This window comes from Empidonax traillii, unplaced genomic scaffold (assembly GCF_003031625.1).
Source record: "Empidonax traillii isolate 1590-97213 ecotype Southwest subspecies unplaced genomic scaffold, ASM303162v1 scaffold423:size1405600, whole genome shotgun sequence".
Classification (NCBI taxonomy): domain Eukaryota; kingdom Metazoa; phylum Chordata; class Aves; order Passeriformes; family Tyrannidae; genus Empidonax; species Empidonax traillii.
In genome coordinates this window covers 53920-70372 of record NW_020955616.1, presented here as the reverse complement: position 1 = coordinate 70372, position 16453 = coordinate 53920, and the positions used below count along the sequence as shown (strand labels likewise).

The following is a 16453-nucleotide window of genomic DNA, read 5'->3' as shown; positions in this document are numbered from 1 at the left end:
TGTCATGAATGCTACTGGGATTCATACAGCCATTTCTAATCTGGTTCTGAGTCACACATACCTCTTGGTAAGGGTGTACCCATAGGCAATACGTTCCCTTGGTTAATTATTTTGACCAGGGTGAAAAGTACCTCTGTACAAAGAGGTATCACAGGTCCCAAGCATGAGCTTATTTTATGTTGGGCTGGACTGGGAATTTAGGGAGGAGCAGACCTTGTGTTAGTCACCTTCAAGAGGAAGATGTCACCCTAGGCAAGAGCATCATTTTTCTATTTGCTGCTCTGGGTTCTTTTTTTCTAGAAGTGACCCTTCCCATTTTGACTTCACCTGTTAGAACTGCTGCCTACACATACAGGAAATCTTAGAGAAATCCTGAGCAAGAAAAATGTGCAGGTGGCGCAGATACCCAACCCACCTCCCAGATAAAGGTTACATTAACTAGCTGTGTCTGCCTGCTAAATGCTGCCTGGCAGCTGGCCATCATCCACTACTGACACCTATCCGTATGTTTCACAGTGTTCACTTTTAGTCATCTTTTGACATGAGTTATATCAAAATTGAAAAATCAGGTCCGGTGAATACAACCATACTAGTCAAATAATTAAGAGTAGGATCTCTGGGCTTGAGAAATATCCTCTGTTTGTCCATACCATTATCATGCACACTCCTTGACACAGTTTTGTTCCAGCCAATTGGCTATCTCTGAGAAAAGGCTGGAGCACAGATCTCTCTAGTACAAGTTTTGGACTGTTTTCAAAATTAGTGTGGATGAGGCCACACAGTTCCTTTTGGAAAGCAAATTTAGTGATACAGGTACGGAACATGCTGTGCCACTTGTCCTCAGGCCAAAGACTGGGCCTTGGTAAGTTTAATTTAATACGATAAATGTAGCTGCTTTATCTATATCTTGAAAAGAAAAAATTGAACAGTACTTGCTAGGCTGTCTTCAAATGTTTTGGACACACCAGTTACAATAATAGAATCTTATTAAAACATGGTAGTTAACCAATCCTACTTGGAAAGTCTGAAGTATTAAAGGACTTCTCTTCTGCAGGACTGAGTGTATGAAAAAAATGTATTCAGTAAGTATTCCTCTCTTTTTGGGAGGAGTCACAGAATCCTATTTGTCCAAAAAGTTGCCTTCTGAGTCACTGCTCATTCCCAGCTCTCTGCTGTGAATCTACATAAAAACTCAATAGAGTTAGGCTCCATGATGTTATTTTCATTATGCCATCTTTTAAACCTTAGTAAGGATATGGAGGTAGCACAGTATTTTGTAATACATTTTATACTGAAAAATGGAAACTCAACAAAAAATGACAAGAAAGTCATGTAAAGAAGAAAAATGTATTTTACTATCAGTCAAGGGACGCAGCCTGTAGAAAACTTTATAAGCAAAAGTTAAGAACACTGTACACAACTGCCTTGTCCAGATACCTATGAGAATTGAGAAATGGGATAATGTATTGCCACTGTAGGGTGCTATAAGCATTTGACTTTAATTATACTGAATAAGCAATTCAAATCTAAATTATGGCATTTCTGAACTCCTCAGGTTCAGTTTTCTGCCAGTGCTACTCTATTTTAAAATAAGACAACATCCCCCTCTGGCAGCTTCTTAGCAGGCCTTGCAAGAATTCAATGGATAACCAATAAGCCCCCACTGTTGATGAGGTATTTAAAATGAGCGTGCTCGAAATGTCCTCCAAAATGTGCTAGAAATCTAAGCAGCAAGAGATAGTGGCTTTTGATTACTAATATGTCCCTATTGCTTGTTAATTATAACTTATGAAGAGGTTTTAATGGAGGAAGGAATTCTAAGACATTTCTTGCTTTCTCTTATAAATCATATCAGGCCATGCACTCTGCTAAATCAAACTATTAGAATTATTTTGATGGAGTTATATCCTGTTAAGCCTAAGATATGGCCATTTATGTTTGTATCTATTTTTCAGAGAACTCCCTCTTTTTTCCTTACAGAATGGCAAACAAAAGCAGAGTATTTACCTAACTCCCAGCAAGTAGGTTACTGATAGGTAGATGTGAAACAAGTTAGTTGTCAGCTCCAAAGCACCTTACTAGTTGAACTAAAAAAGACCCAAAATCCTTCAAATCTGATAAATCAGTAGTAGAACACAGCCCAGTGTAATGACTAGGTAAATTGCATACTTGATTAAGAGTCATTGGTTGTCAGTATAGAGGCATATATATGTTTATACATATATACATGTATATATATATATGTGCTACTATTCTTGCACTGCTCTTTGGAAAAATATGTGTCTGTTTGTGCTTCAACTTGGCTACTTTCTTGAGAGTGAGAAAGGCAATAAAGGTGACACAATTAAAGTTCTGAAATAGCCTGAGAAATTAAAGTTCACTGTATCTATATTTCTGTCCTTCCTTCAACTAAATACAGACCTTAAAATACACAATTGAAAGAAAACTGAAACCTGACTGCAGAACAGTTCATACAGTCTGGGCTGGATTTATGGTTGATCTCATTTGTTATACTGAGATCTAGATGACATGTTTGAGATCCTCTCAATTTCTGAAACCTCAGTTTCTTCAGAGTATGGGAAGTTTATTAATGGAAAATAGTTGCAGGTCATTTTTACTGTATGTTATTCTGAACTGTTCAATTTCTGATACATGGCACTGCATCATGTATTCTTTATTAACCAGGAACAATACTTGTATGTGGTTACCATACAGAAAATGAGACAGAATGTTTAGCAGTAAGTTAGATTTCCTTTAGTCTGAAAAAAATACTTGGTTTTTTTTTCATCTTTGAAATACTAAGTAATCAGCACAGCTAACATCAAAAATTCACCATGCATTGAATATACTGGTTGTTGCAGATCAGCCGGTAAACAACATCTGGCCCACTTGATTCTTACGCTAAGGTCGGTACCATTGTTGGAATTTCTTATACTGTATGCATTTTCCTGCAGACTGCCTATTCCATCACAGCAGATGCCAAAGAGTTAGTAAGGACTGGCTTAGAATAACCTTTGGGCTTATTTTGTGTAGCAGAACTGGCTTGCTCTGTCCCATAATTTCTTCTCTGTGTTCAAAGGCCATAAATAAAGGAAAATATCAATTTAATTTCTCCAGACTGTATTGTTTGCATCTCTATATGTGTTTCTCAAACATTTTGGCTAAAGAAGTCAGTGCTGTGGGACAGGTTAAGTTTATCTCTGATTTACAAGCAGAACTTGTCTGGTTGAATGTAAAATGATAACAAATTCATATAATGTAGCACTCAGATTGTGAAAGAAAAATGTTTCAAAACAAAAAGATATTGCTAGTCTCAGGCATTGTTATTATAAATCAAAGCTAGACATACATTTCAAATTAAAGGGTATCTATTTTAAAAGTTAATTCCCATTTAATGATAAATCTGCATTTCTTACAAGGAAAGACATCTCTTTCATTTGGGAGGCAACTATAAGGTCCCAATAAGTCTCTAAAGAGACATATTCATAAAAGTTTCATAATGATTGCAAAAAGGTAAACATTCCAGGACTGCTATAAGTATTTTTAACTTCAAGAAATGCCAAAGCTGAGATGTACAAAGTTCAGAAATGTTTACTTGCTTGTATTCATTAATTCTGATACTTGTGGTAGTTAGTAGTTTCTACTTGGTATTTTCTTGTCTGCTGCTCTGTTTCATCAACTATATTTCATCAGATATAACTAATGTTTAGACAATAACTTCACACTACTAAGTACCAAGCCTACAAAGAGGTAAGCATCAACAAAAATGACTATTACTAAATTAATCCATGACAGAGTTTGTTTGTGTTCAAAGAAATTCTTAACTTTCACACAGATAATAGGACTGAAGGTTGTCCAGCATCTTGCTGAATGATCTCTCACATATTTCATTGCAAAAGTTCCCCAAATATAAAAGAAGCATGGGCTCATATAAGCTACATTAAAACCAGCCTCTGCATCTTAAACAGAAGCATGGAGTTGTATACAGTATTTCTGTAAGAAAATTACTGATTCTATACTACTGTATTTACTAATAGTAAGGCAGTTCTTAGCCTACAAAACTTATCTGCAGCCATTTTAAAGAGAGAAAAAAAATAAGCAAAGGCTTATTTTTATTTTTCTGTTTCTTGCTGACTGTACTGAAGGAGAATGCAAATGTACACAGATAAGAGAGTCTTGCAACAAGATCTCCCGTGGGAGGGGTTTCCCCCCAGATCTTTTGCCTCTGCCCACATACTCAAACAGTGCAAATGCTTTATGCAGATCAGATTCCAGTGTATGTTCCCCATATAACACTTCTCCAGAATTTTTCTGTGGTGAAATACAGTGTTCCTTCATGTTCACCTTTGTACCTACCTGAAACCTGGTAGCTGAGAGGCAGCCCTACAGCTCTGCAACATATATGTGGAAAATCAAAATGACTGTAGAATATTTTTCCAAATGGTAATTGCTTGGTTTTCTGTTTCAAGGTCTGTGAAAGCAGTTCATTTTATGAAACCCAGCCCTACTGCACTTGAAAAGCACAGCAAGCATAGAAGCGTAACAACTCACCCGTACTTTTAATTGATCTGGTATTTCTACGAGGTGCCACCCTTTTCCACACCTCCTACCTCCTCTTTAAGTGACTCAGCCTCTGAAGGAGAAATCTCTTGAGTTTTCAGGCAGCTGGATGGGGAACGACAATTCAGCTCTCTGTCTGCTTTGACTGTGCCTCACTTCCAGCTCTCTCCAGGTTGGCTAACCACACTGAGCCACGCTAGGACACTAACATCTACCATACCTAGGTAAGGATGTTTACTCTTCTGGCTTTATATAGCATGTATGGAAAGTCCTACATTTTCAGATGTTCTGTGATTTCTTAGTGTCCAGTTCAGGATCCCACTTCAGAGAATCTGATTTTCAAGCTGTGTGGAAAACTTGTCTATGAAAATCCAGGGTCTAGAAGTTTTACAGTTTAGGTGTTCAGATTCCCCGGATCTTTCTGACTTCTCCTGGCTTTATGATCTCAATTACTTCATTATTTACGTTATATTGTTAATTGTATTTTATTCTAGTGCTAATTCTCTGATGAAAAACTCACTGTTCAGACTACTTTTCATGACTAGCTGTTTAAATGTCAGTTTTGCTCTTTGGTTAATTTTATTGTTTGTTTATTCTTTCTTTGTAATTTTTATCTAAAATAAAGAGTATTTACTCTTTTCTCCTTCATTTGAATTTGCTTCAAGTTCATTATTTTGCAAAAATGGTTTGCTTTCATTTTCACCTTTGCAAAAGGAATAGCAAAAATACCCATTCTGTTTTGATACAAAGACTTATCTATACAATTAGCTGAACCCATGTATAGACAGGATGTGTTCTTCACCAAAAATCTAGGAAAATGAATTACATAGTTGAATAAATAAAATGATTACCCCCTCTTTTATACTCTATTAAAAAAAACAAACCCAAACCACTACATTTAAAACTGATCATGCATTTCTAATTTGAAAATACATACAAATTTGTGTTCTGACTTTGCAGCTGATTTTACATTAATGACAGTTCCAAAGCTGCTTTCAAAACAGAATCTCCTCCACCCACATCTTGAAAAACCAGTTTTGAGAGCTCTTTCAGCTACAAAGATGAATGATTTCTGTCATATGTTCACGTGTTCTCTAGTCCTACCTTGCCATTTACAACCTTGCTTGTTTTTTTTTTACACACATACGTGTTTTTATTTTATGTGAGAGTTGTTATTAATTCTGTGGCCAAAACTGCAGAGTAAAATATTCATTTAAGCACAGTGTCTTAATTCCAGAAGTTCACAAATATGTTATATGGCTATTGTTCTGATATATAACTCCCCCCCAAAAAATCAATCTAGGAATGCATTTTTGTTATTCTTTGATGTCTGTAAAATAAATTTACTTATTTTTTAAATGTAATTTCAGCAAAAAGACAAAAAGACTAACTAATCGCCAAACAAATAGAATCACCAGTGACAATTTTGTAGGGAAGAAAGTAGAGGATCAGTTATACATATAGACCTGCACCTAACAGAGTAGACCTTTAAGGCTATTTGAAGATATCATATTCTCATCTGAAATAACAAGTTTGGATGTATGAAGGATGGTACAGCATTGAATGGCTCTGGCTGCGATGGTGATTTGCAAAACAACATTTATCTGGAATTAAGGAACACAAATTCTTACTTGAGTTTACGTATAGGTAGCCAGATCTGACAGCCCAGTCACAGCACTTTTGATATCTGAGAGGGGCAATGATGGATGTAGAGAACAGCAAAAATTGGTATTGACTTCCAAAGCAGAAAGATTTTACCTTACGTACTTATGGATCCCTATCTAGAAGAACAACTGTAACAATGTGTCTCCCCAGTGTCTTAGTTTTAAGGCTTGGAGATCTTCATCCTATATCAAGTCAGAATTACTTTAATCAGTTTCCTGCTCACACTTTCTGTATTCAAGAGAAAATAATGACGTTTGCTGACATGGAAGTTGTTAAGGGAAAGCAAGGAAATACTGTTTTGTGGTTCATAACTGTGATAAAGACCAAATGTGCTTTTCTTTAAAATGTCACGTTCTCCACATTCATCTCATATAAATGTAAGAGAAGCCATGTATATAGAATTAACATTAAGGGTTACAATGGAAAACAAAGCAAATGGAAAAGCAGAGCTGAAGTAAGTCTTCATTTGTAATAGAATAAGTCTAAAATTTTGAGCTCCACTTACAAGATATTGAAAGTTGAGCTCATTTCAGAACAGAATATTTCTTCAAGAAGATGAAATTTTGGTGGCAAATTTCATATTTGGGATAAACAAAGAAAAAATATAAATGTCTATTTTCTTTTCTGTATGGTAAATATTAGATGCTTTTGAAAAGCTGGAACTGGAAGGACATGTAGCAAACAGTAGTCAGCAAGCCGTGGTCATGTAGAGCCATCTATAAGGAACCTGTTAGTTCCAGCTGGTGTTTCATGTGGATGTACCAAACTCAGCTGCTTCTCTACAATCCAGACTGCTTTAGCAATGCAGCGTGAGAAGTTGGATGACAGGAAGATTCTGAAACATTTTTATTTTAAACTGGTTGTTCAGTTACAAAGTTAATTAATAATATTGGGAAGTTTGACATTTTAGGCATTTGCATTTGGCAAAGCTTCATATGAAAACCTCAGTATAAAAACAAATGTTTTGACTTTTAAGAGAAGAAGGTGTCCCTCTCACACCCCTCCTTCAACATTTACTATGTCAAATTACTTATTATACAGTATATATGCAGTGCTTCTTGCCTCTAAGCTCTGAAAATAAATATTGTTTATTAAAAGAAAAATGCATATAAACAGAATATTTATGAATAAGATCTTAATTACTGTCATAGCTAGAAGCCAAACAACAAAGACTAGTTTGTTGCAACTAGTTCAGTCTGATGTGGAAAACATGAATCTTATAGGAAATGCTTGTATTATTCTCATGTATTTTTTTAAATACAGCTCTGCATATATGTGAAGCCTCACCACATAGAAAGCTACAGCCAAGAGCAGAAGAAGGGAGGCAAAAGGGATCTGTGATGGAAAAATGGGTGTGTTCAGACCATTTGAAAACTAGAAGATCTAGCTTTCAGAATTTAAGGCAGGCCTGAGTTACTCTGCTGATCAGTCACTGCAGGAGGTGGAAAGGAGATGTAGAAGTGTGAATACCAATTATTGTGATAAAAATAGGATTAGAGACCTGCGCTGCTTTTGGAATAACTTCTTTCCAGGTTGCAGGGGCATTTGACTTTCCCTGAAGTTACATCTGAAGTTTTTTCTGAATTTCTTTGGGATTATATTTGGGTTTCTCCAAAAATGGGGAGGGTCTGAATCCAGGACTGGCATGTCTTAAAACCATTTGGGAACTGCTCACTGGACTGGCTGGGGCAGTTTTAATTTTCTTTTCAAGTTTCCTGACGCTGTTTTTAAATTCAAATTACACTGGAGCTGCATTCCTGTTTGTTTTTGTTTTGCATTCCAGCTGAGTTGTTTTGCTTCAGTGGTTGAGATCCTATTAAGGATGTCTGAACTAAACTTACTACTATAGTATACTATAGAAATCTATAACTCCTCTTTCTCACAAAGTTAAAAATTTTTTTTAAAATCTCCCTATGGGCTGAAGATAAGATGTTCACTGACCTGTGTGAACAATGTGACAGTTTCACATCTTCATTAGCTGGAATTTTTAAACTAATGGGATCTTCATAATCTTTTGTCCATTCCCCTTTCCAAACACACAGATACACACACAGTTCAAAATAGTGAAGACCAAGAAAAAAATGCTTTGATGAGCTGTATCCTGCCTATTTATGCAAGATTCTTTTAATTTCTAAGATTCTAAAATTTAAATCTTACTCTGATGATTCTTGATTGTCTGTGCTACAGACTGAAGTAGCTTTTAATTTGCATTTTAAATTTTAGTGGGTCAATCTTTGATATATAACTTGAAAGTTCAGAAGCAAGAAGCAAGCTTTGTGACAATATGGCATTATTCTGTAGGACTAAAATGCTTGGATTTAAAATTTCAGAATACGTAGCACATTTTCAGTCCTGACTGTAAAAGGGAATGTGCCTGGTTTTTGTAATCATTTATGCATACTACTTTTGTGTTGGGAGACGAGGTAGCAGTTTATTCTGGATGCTGTACACATGCACAACAGAAATATTGTTTTGCCCTTAAACCGTTAAAAAATTAATATAGGACATGAGAAAAAACCACAATTTTAATTAAATTAAGGAGGACAAAAAAACCACACTTGCTGGACTTTCTTTTGTCTTGCATGGATACAACTAGGAGCTGCAAACCCACTTTATAGTTGCTTTTCATGGTCTCAGTGTCATTAATACATCTGTAGTAACCTGTAGATTTTAAAGACAAGCCTCAAAACGTATGGATTTTTGACTTTGGCCATAATTTTTATTTCAAGACAAATGCTTCAGGGTTTTTGTTTATTTCTAACAAAAGTGTATGATACTTCCTTGTCAGTTCTGTGAGAAATTTCTGTTTCTATTAGAAATACATAGGAAGAAGGGCTATAGTCTAACATGAAGTCTACATAAGAGTTTCCTGTTATTTTTAGTATGAAATATTTAAATTTCAAAATGTATATTTTAAACAAGATCTTCCAAGTCTTTAAATGATCACATTTGTCTTAATTTTTATAAAAGAAGTCTCCTTTTTCAAAGTTTTATGATTTATTTCCCTTAGCAAATGGCTTTAAATGTACTTATTAGAAAATAAATGCAAATTCCTTCTATAAAAACTACTACTTCCTCCTGAGGGGAAGAAGTGCTTGTTCTCACTGCTTGTAAAATATAGTGAAATATCAAACTGCCTATTATCTCAGGACTGACTGACTGCATCAGATGCACAGCTGTTGCTAAGCTGAAAACATAAATAAATCAGAAAGATCTCTGCCATCTTGGGACAGTTTAGGGAAATTTATAGTGAAAATGGCCACTATCTAAAACTTATTGTTAGATAACCTACCTGAACAGTTTCTATGAAATTCAGTGCATATATGTTTTAAACCTTCTTATGTAAGTATTTTTAAAAGATATTTTATAACCAATTGCAAAATAAATACAGCTCACCACAGCCCAGAGCAAATTTTTTTTTGTGTGGGAACCAGATCCAGCAGTCACATGTTTTCTACACATACGGTGCCAATGCCTGTTTGATATCAACAACTAAGCTTAAAAAAAACAAGAGTGTAGGTCGGAGCTTTCCAATCAACATGCCAGAATTTTAAACTCCTATAAATATCTGGGATTTCACAACTGGATAAGATACATGTGAACTTTTATACTCCAGTATTATTTGCTTTTGCCAGAATCCAAAATCTTCTACCCCTCCCATCAGTAAAGAAAGAGCCACAGGTTCCAGTCTCAATCTACTCTATCTTAGGTGTGGGAGCAATACACTTTACATCTACAATAAGAAAAATACAATAGCTGTGTCACCCAGAGAAACGGGAATGTTTCTGATTTTTAAGGGCTGCTGCTGTCACAAAAACTGTCTTCTTGTTTTTCTGTAAATCTTAGCAGTCTGACAGTGGTCAGCAGTCTTAGCAGTCTGTCAGCACTGGGGTTTTTTAACTTAAAGGCGAATTTTTTATTATTGAAATGTCATTATGTTCTGCTTGACGCTTTCTCTAGGTATTCACAATCCAGTTTCAAAGCAAAACATGAAATCTTACAAGTGGCTCAACTCCCAAATAATTGTTTGTTTGCTTGTTTGCTTCTGAATTGGCAGTTTTGGAGGCTCATTTTGTAAGCTGATTTGAGATAAGGGAAGAAGTCAGTGAATGGAAAACTATTGCATGGCAGCAGAGCTGTCTCTGTCCTGGCCGCTTGTGTTACTGCTGACCACTGTAGCTCTAAGACCCATCAGCAGTGCTGGGTGAGCCCACTTGTGCTCCAGGTGCCACTCTGAGCCACTGACTGATACTGTCTTCCTAGTAAGCTTATCACCTTCCCCTTCTTCATTACTCAGAGTGGCCCTCTGAAAGCTCTCACCACACCATGTGTTCTCTCAGGGAAGACACTCCCAACAAGGGAAAGGAAGGAGAGGTGGTGTGAAAGGCAGAGGCACAGGGCATGAGTACATGCAGTGACTACCAGGCAGGGAAAAGCCACCACTGTGCCCCAGGAAGAAGAGGAGAGCTGCAGCCAGCACTAAGCCATTCCACCCTGTCAGACTAAACTTGTGCAAGGAGATGGTCGAAGTGGAAAACAAACTTGAGCTGCTTTTGGGGTTAATTCCTAATCTCTTCCTTTTTTTTTTGTCATGTTTTCTTTCAGATTCCTAGAGAAGGACAACATACCACGGAACAAATGTCAGCTTTTGGTATACGAAAACAGTCTCCAAATCAAAGCGGTAATACCAAGTCTTCTCCATTTTCTGCTCCCAGGGCACTTGGAGGCTGAGGTGTGGCCTCCCTCCTGTCTAAGCACCGCCGTGCCCATCCCACAGCTCCCTCACTGGGCACATCGCCTCGCTTTGCCAGTGACAGGATGGTTATTGGTCACAGTATGACCCAGACTATTCGTGTTGTGCCCAAACTGTCGCCGGCAGGGATTCAGGCCAGAACATCCCACTGGGCAGCGTTGTGTGGTGGAATAAAGGGGCTAGGAGGTGTGGTGGAATAAAGGGGCCAGGAGGTGTGGTGCAAGGTGGTGGTTCCCCCTGCTGAGGGATGTGGTTGTTGTGGAAAGCCCGCAGGAGCATAGCAGCTGTGGGCAGATTCATTGGTCTCACCACTGTCTCTTTGACTCACTCTGGGAAAAAGAAGAGAAACTGATTAAAATTAGAATGGAGGAAGGGGAGAGAAAAGCTATTTAATCACTTTCTGATGGGATTGTTTGTTCCTCTGGAGGAAGAAAACTTGAGGAGGGATGGAATTTGCTTTCTATGCAGAGAAATGACTAGAGGCAAACTGTGAGCATGATGATATTTTCCATTTGCCTGAAACCAAAAAATATTTCTAAAGACCAAAAGTTTTTGAAATGCATGCAGACCTGGCTTGGGTGGGATAGGCCAGGCCTAAGTACACCAAAATTAGAGCAGCCATGGCAAGGAGCTGCTTGGCTCTGCTGTGTTGAGGACATAAATTTTTACTGCCGGATTAAGACGGGGATAAGCTGCATCTGCCTGCACTCATGTGACCTGAACTGTTGTATCAGATCTATGTTTGATTTTTTAGTTGAAGGTTGGGAGAAAATTCATTAGACCAGAAATCAGTACTCTTCAGCAAAGCCAGGGCCTCAGGCAGCAACAAAATATTTGTGATATTTCTTGACAAGAAAACAGTGTCCTTGGCTCCTGCCTTTATAGGAGGTTTCCCAAAGTCTTTGCACCAAGCAGTTTAAAAAGCCATGATTTCTGTGAAATACAAATGATTTTTGCGTAGGTGATAACAGTTTTCTTAAATTGCTATTGGAAAAAATCCAATATATCACATGTGTGGTTAGTTTTAATAGTTGGATATATACTGAGTACTTCTTGATTATATAGAAATGTTTATGTGGTGTTCATGTCACTGAAGTTTTTCTTCAGGATTCAGAGGAGGTTTTGGCTGACAGTAGAAGAGCACAGATTAAAATGCTTTGGAAACAGATCAAAGCATCTTTGGCTAAAACTATTAGAATGAAAAGAATGTTGGAATCATTTCCACCCCTTTAGCTGCCATCAGCTATCCTTACTGTAGAGAATTTTTCTTTCTGGAATGCATAAACTTGAGCTCACATTTTTCCTGCTTTTGAAAATTTAACTTTTTCTTTTCCTCTAATCCAAATGATTGTACCAAATTAAAAATACCTAAATATTTATGGGAATGGAAAGATATAAATTTTTAGAGCAAACACACTTCATAGGATCTTGTTTACTGGTAAAAATTATCCTCATTATTTCTGTTGACTATGAAACAAGGTTATTGTTTAAACCGGTGGGGGTCCTTCCCCTTTTTGGTTGACAAGAAGTGTTTATTTTAGTAGATATTCTAATGAACCACTGGAGCTATTCAGGCAAGCCTGGGATGCCTTCATTTTTTGAAGTCTTTAAAGTCAGATTTTAATAAATCTTTTTAAGAGAAAAACTGGCTGAATTGGCAGTGAACAGGCTAATGCAGAAATCATGAAGTGAGGATAGATTACTTTTTGTTAATCTGCCATGATTGTTGGCACATTCTTAAAAACATCATCTTTGTTGTTTCTGGTCATTTGTCAAAGGGCTGCATCTATGCTGGTTAAAAAAAAGAAAGCCAAACCTTGTCATCAAGGCCAAGAAACAGAAGCACATATCCGTGCTATCACAGCTGAGCTTCTCAAACCTTTGCCACTTCTCCAGCAACTCAGTCTTGGGGAGAGCAAGTCCAACACGGAACCAGAGAACATTTGCAACTAAACAAACATGAATGATAAGCCCAAGCCTTTCATTCCTTCTCTGGCCTTCTTTCGTTTGGCAGTATGGATATATGCACAGTGAATATAAACAGAGAAGAGCAGACACAGTTTGAGTTACAGTCAGATATACATTTTTAAATTGAATTTTATCTGTGTACTGCAGTATTTTTCTTTCATGAGAAAAATGTATTTTAAAAGTCAGTCTTGACAATTGTCACTTACAATAAATGTTTCAGTGCTTTTTTGTTATTTCATCTTCCACTCACTGTAGCCATTTGCCATTTTTTAATGTTACCACTTCAGCTGAAGTTCTTGTAGTAAAAGCAAGAATTACATTTCCTTATAAATCACAGCAGAAGGCCAAAACACATCTCTGACAAATGTCGTATTCCTGACTGTATGTGTTTTGTGGGGAGCATGGTCTTTCTATACACAATCTTTACAGTCAAATGTCCTTACTGAACACCAGATAGTGATGTTTCCTGAAATCTGATGGTGTTGCACTCCTTTTGCGCAAATGCTCAGAAAGTGAGGAATTAATGTATAAAATCATGAAGTTGTCTAAAGGAAAACCCAAGAAACTCTGCATTTTTCATCACTAATTTTACTGATTAATTGGATGTATTAACAAAGTTTTGCATATTTAATATTTTTACCTTCGCTTGTCTGGAAAAATTTAGGGTAAATATTGCAATTAAAAAATGGAATTTCTATTTGGTCTGAACTTTTAGCTTTTCATTTTAAAAGGGAATATTAAAGTATCACAACAATATTTCCTCTCACCTCAAACAGGCTGATAATATGAAACTCAGGTAGGCAAAAAAAGAACTGAGAAGGCTGGACAATAGTCGTTGCATATTTTTGCTTGCTAAAAAGGGCAAAAATCCTCATAAAAGGAAACCAAAGGAGATAAACACCAGCTTTCGAATACAGGAAGGAATCCAAAATCTCCCAAATCAAGTCAGTATCATATTGTTAGTTCTTCAGTATCCTAAATATTAGCATTGCTGGGCAGAGATATTTTGGGTTGTTTTCATAAGTAAATAAGGCTTCTGTGTTCATACAGCATGTGAGTGTGCATGTCTGTCTGTGTCTCCCAATAACCTTTGGAACCATGCACCAATTTTACTTAAATTTGATGTAAAGGTATCACTTTTATTAAGGTTCAGTAAAACTATTAGCTCACTAGAAAACAAACTGTTCATTCAACCATTAAGGAAAAAGCTTCAGAGGGAGTCTGACATTTTGAGAAACATGAAAATCCACATAGGTTGGGCTGCGTGTAGTTGGAGGACCATGTGGTCAAATCAAGATTAGCTTTCATTCAAAATTTGCATCCTGTCACACATCTGCAAACATAAAACCCACAGACAACACCCCAGGAAACAGGATTCATTAGTTTGACTTTCCTGGGATTACTGTGGTATGCAAATTTCATAAATCCTTTATCAGATCTGTGAAATTTGTTTACATTAAAAATACACAAAGCTCTTTGATATTAAGGATGAAACTGATTTAGTTTGGTAAACTGACTTTTGCAGTCTCTTCAAGGTTGAAACCACAAACTTATCAAGGAAACAATCGTCACTAAACAGGTGTGATAAATGAAAATTCAACCTGTGCTAAACTTCTACATATTTCAACCTTTGTAATAGCACTTGAGGTTTCCAAAGTTATTCCACATATTCATTTTCAAGACATTTCTCTGCATTTGCAGACAAGAAGAGCCCCTCTGTTGCAATTAAAAGCAGACAACAGGCTTCTCATGATATTAATAAACGACGGACACTTTTGCAAGATAACAGCTGGATAAAGAAGAGGCCTGAAGAGGAAAGGTAAGAAAAATATGAAAGGCATTTCTTTTCTATTTATTTCAGTATGCCACATACATTTCCTTGGAGAATCTAATTTTGCATGGATGGTACCAACCCGAATTAGATGAATTAAATAATTCTTATTTATTTGTCTTGATGAGGTATTGATTACCTTTTGAAAGTATTAATTTGCTGAATATTCACTGACTTTGTTTTTCATTGGGACTTTCAAGCTCTAAGTATTTAATGAGGTGCCAGGTTTCTGCTCTACAAGAAAAATCCCGTATTTTACATATTTAGGTTGTAAGACCATGATTTCCTTTTTACAACCATGAAGATTATAAACCTTTGCAAGATTTTTTAAGTACCTTATGTCAGAATCAGTTTAATGTAAACTAGGACTTGTATTACAGCAGAAACAACACCTTGAGACCATGCCCTCATTATATGGTCCGTGAACAGCTTGTAGGAAGAGATAATTCTTACTCCAAAATGTCTGAAATCTTCTACTGCAGAGATCTATAGATGGTGCAATCACAGTGGTAGTGTACAGCTGCGAAATCTGATGGAAGACAGAAATCTTTTGCCAAGAAAAGTGCTCTATTTTTAATACTCCATTTTTAACTAACCATTGTTTTTCTTTTTCTTGAAGTGCTGATGAAAACTATGGAAGGGCTGTGCTCAATCAGTACAAATCCCAAGACAGCCTACACAGGTATGGTAGAGTATCTTAACATCTTTCTGATGGTATTACCAAAGCAATCTTTTATTATATCCCGTTTATGGCAAGAGCTTGCTTTGTTGAATTTTAGTCTATACATATTTCCCCTGTAAATCTGACTCCGGTGTCAATAATTCTTAAGTTGATCACTGCAATGATTGGGTGGATCACTGCAATTCTTAAGTTGATCACTGCAATGCAGGGTTGGATCTATTGACACCTGGGTTGTCAGAAACCTTATATGATACTTTAATTTGAGAAATAGATATTGGGTTTTTTTGTGATGAGTTGTTTAATAAAAACAATGACCAAAGTGGCATTTCTAACTTTCTTTTACAGCAGTAGCACAAATGAAAAGGAAGATCAGACAGCGGCACTTGGACGATACAGATCTGATACCACATTGGACAGGTAGGGCTTTCTTCTGGATGTATTATATTTTGTGATTTTCATACCTGTGAGAGATCTTAAAAATGAAAGCATGAATGAAATCAGTGGGGTTTTTAAAGTTTTATTATTTATTAATTATCTAATTAAAAGACTTTGAATGATTCTTGCATGAATTTTCAATGACAAATGGAAATGGGATTTGAGAAAAGGTTCTTTTGACATCTTGTTCTTCCTTTTTTTTTTCCCCTGTAACAATTTCTGTGTATTCTTGTTCTTATAAATGTATGCATCTTTCCACAGATGATAACCATTCCTTCTCAATTTTCTGCTTTTCAAACTATAAATCAAAGTCCTCTCTCTAATAGTTAAGCACAGCATGGCTAAACCTCTTGTTCTTTGCAAATCCTCTCTGCCACTTCATACCATGATCAGTACAAATATCAGAATCATATGCTTTTCATGTAATTTGAATGTTCTATTCAGCCCTGACCTCTGTTAAGACATGACCATGCTTGTGCTAACAGATTCTTTCTGCCTTGCCTCTTCAAAATCCAGTCCCCATTAACATCTGGAATCCAAAACATGCTGATGCTATGAG

The 16453-nt window shown here is 36.5% G+C and overlaps 1 protein-coding gene across 5 annotated transcripts in view; it reads left to right on the top strand.

The window, feature by feature from the left end:
• The first annotated feature begins 4501 nt into the window (after positions 1-4501).
• The window catches only part of SCEL (sciellin), a 47935-nt gene continuing 35983 nt past the window's right edge, over positions 4502-16453 (top strand). For 2 of the 5 annotated variants that reach the window (XM_027894265.1, XM_027894262.1), the window contains exons 1-5: positions 4508-4784; positions 10831-10906; positions 14648-14765; positions 15397-15459; positions 15805-15876. In XM_027894265.1, coding sequence (XP_027750066.1) covers positions 10864-10906; positions 14648-14765; positions 15397-15459; positions 15805-15876 — 296 coding nt within the window. In that variant the 5' untranslated portion in view covers positions 4508-4784; positions 10831-10863. Of the gene's footprint in view, positions 4785-10830; positions 10907-14647; positions 14766-15396; positions 15460-15804; positions 15877-16453 lie in introns of all 5 variants that reach the window. The other 3 variants (XM_027894267.1, XM_027894264.1, XM_027894266.1) reach the window with 3 other exon arrangements.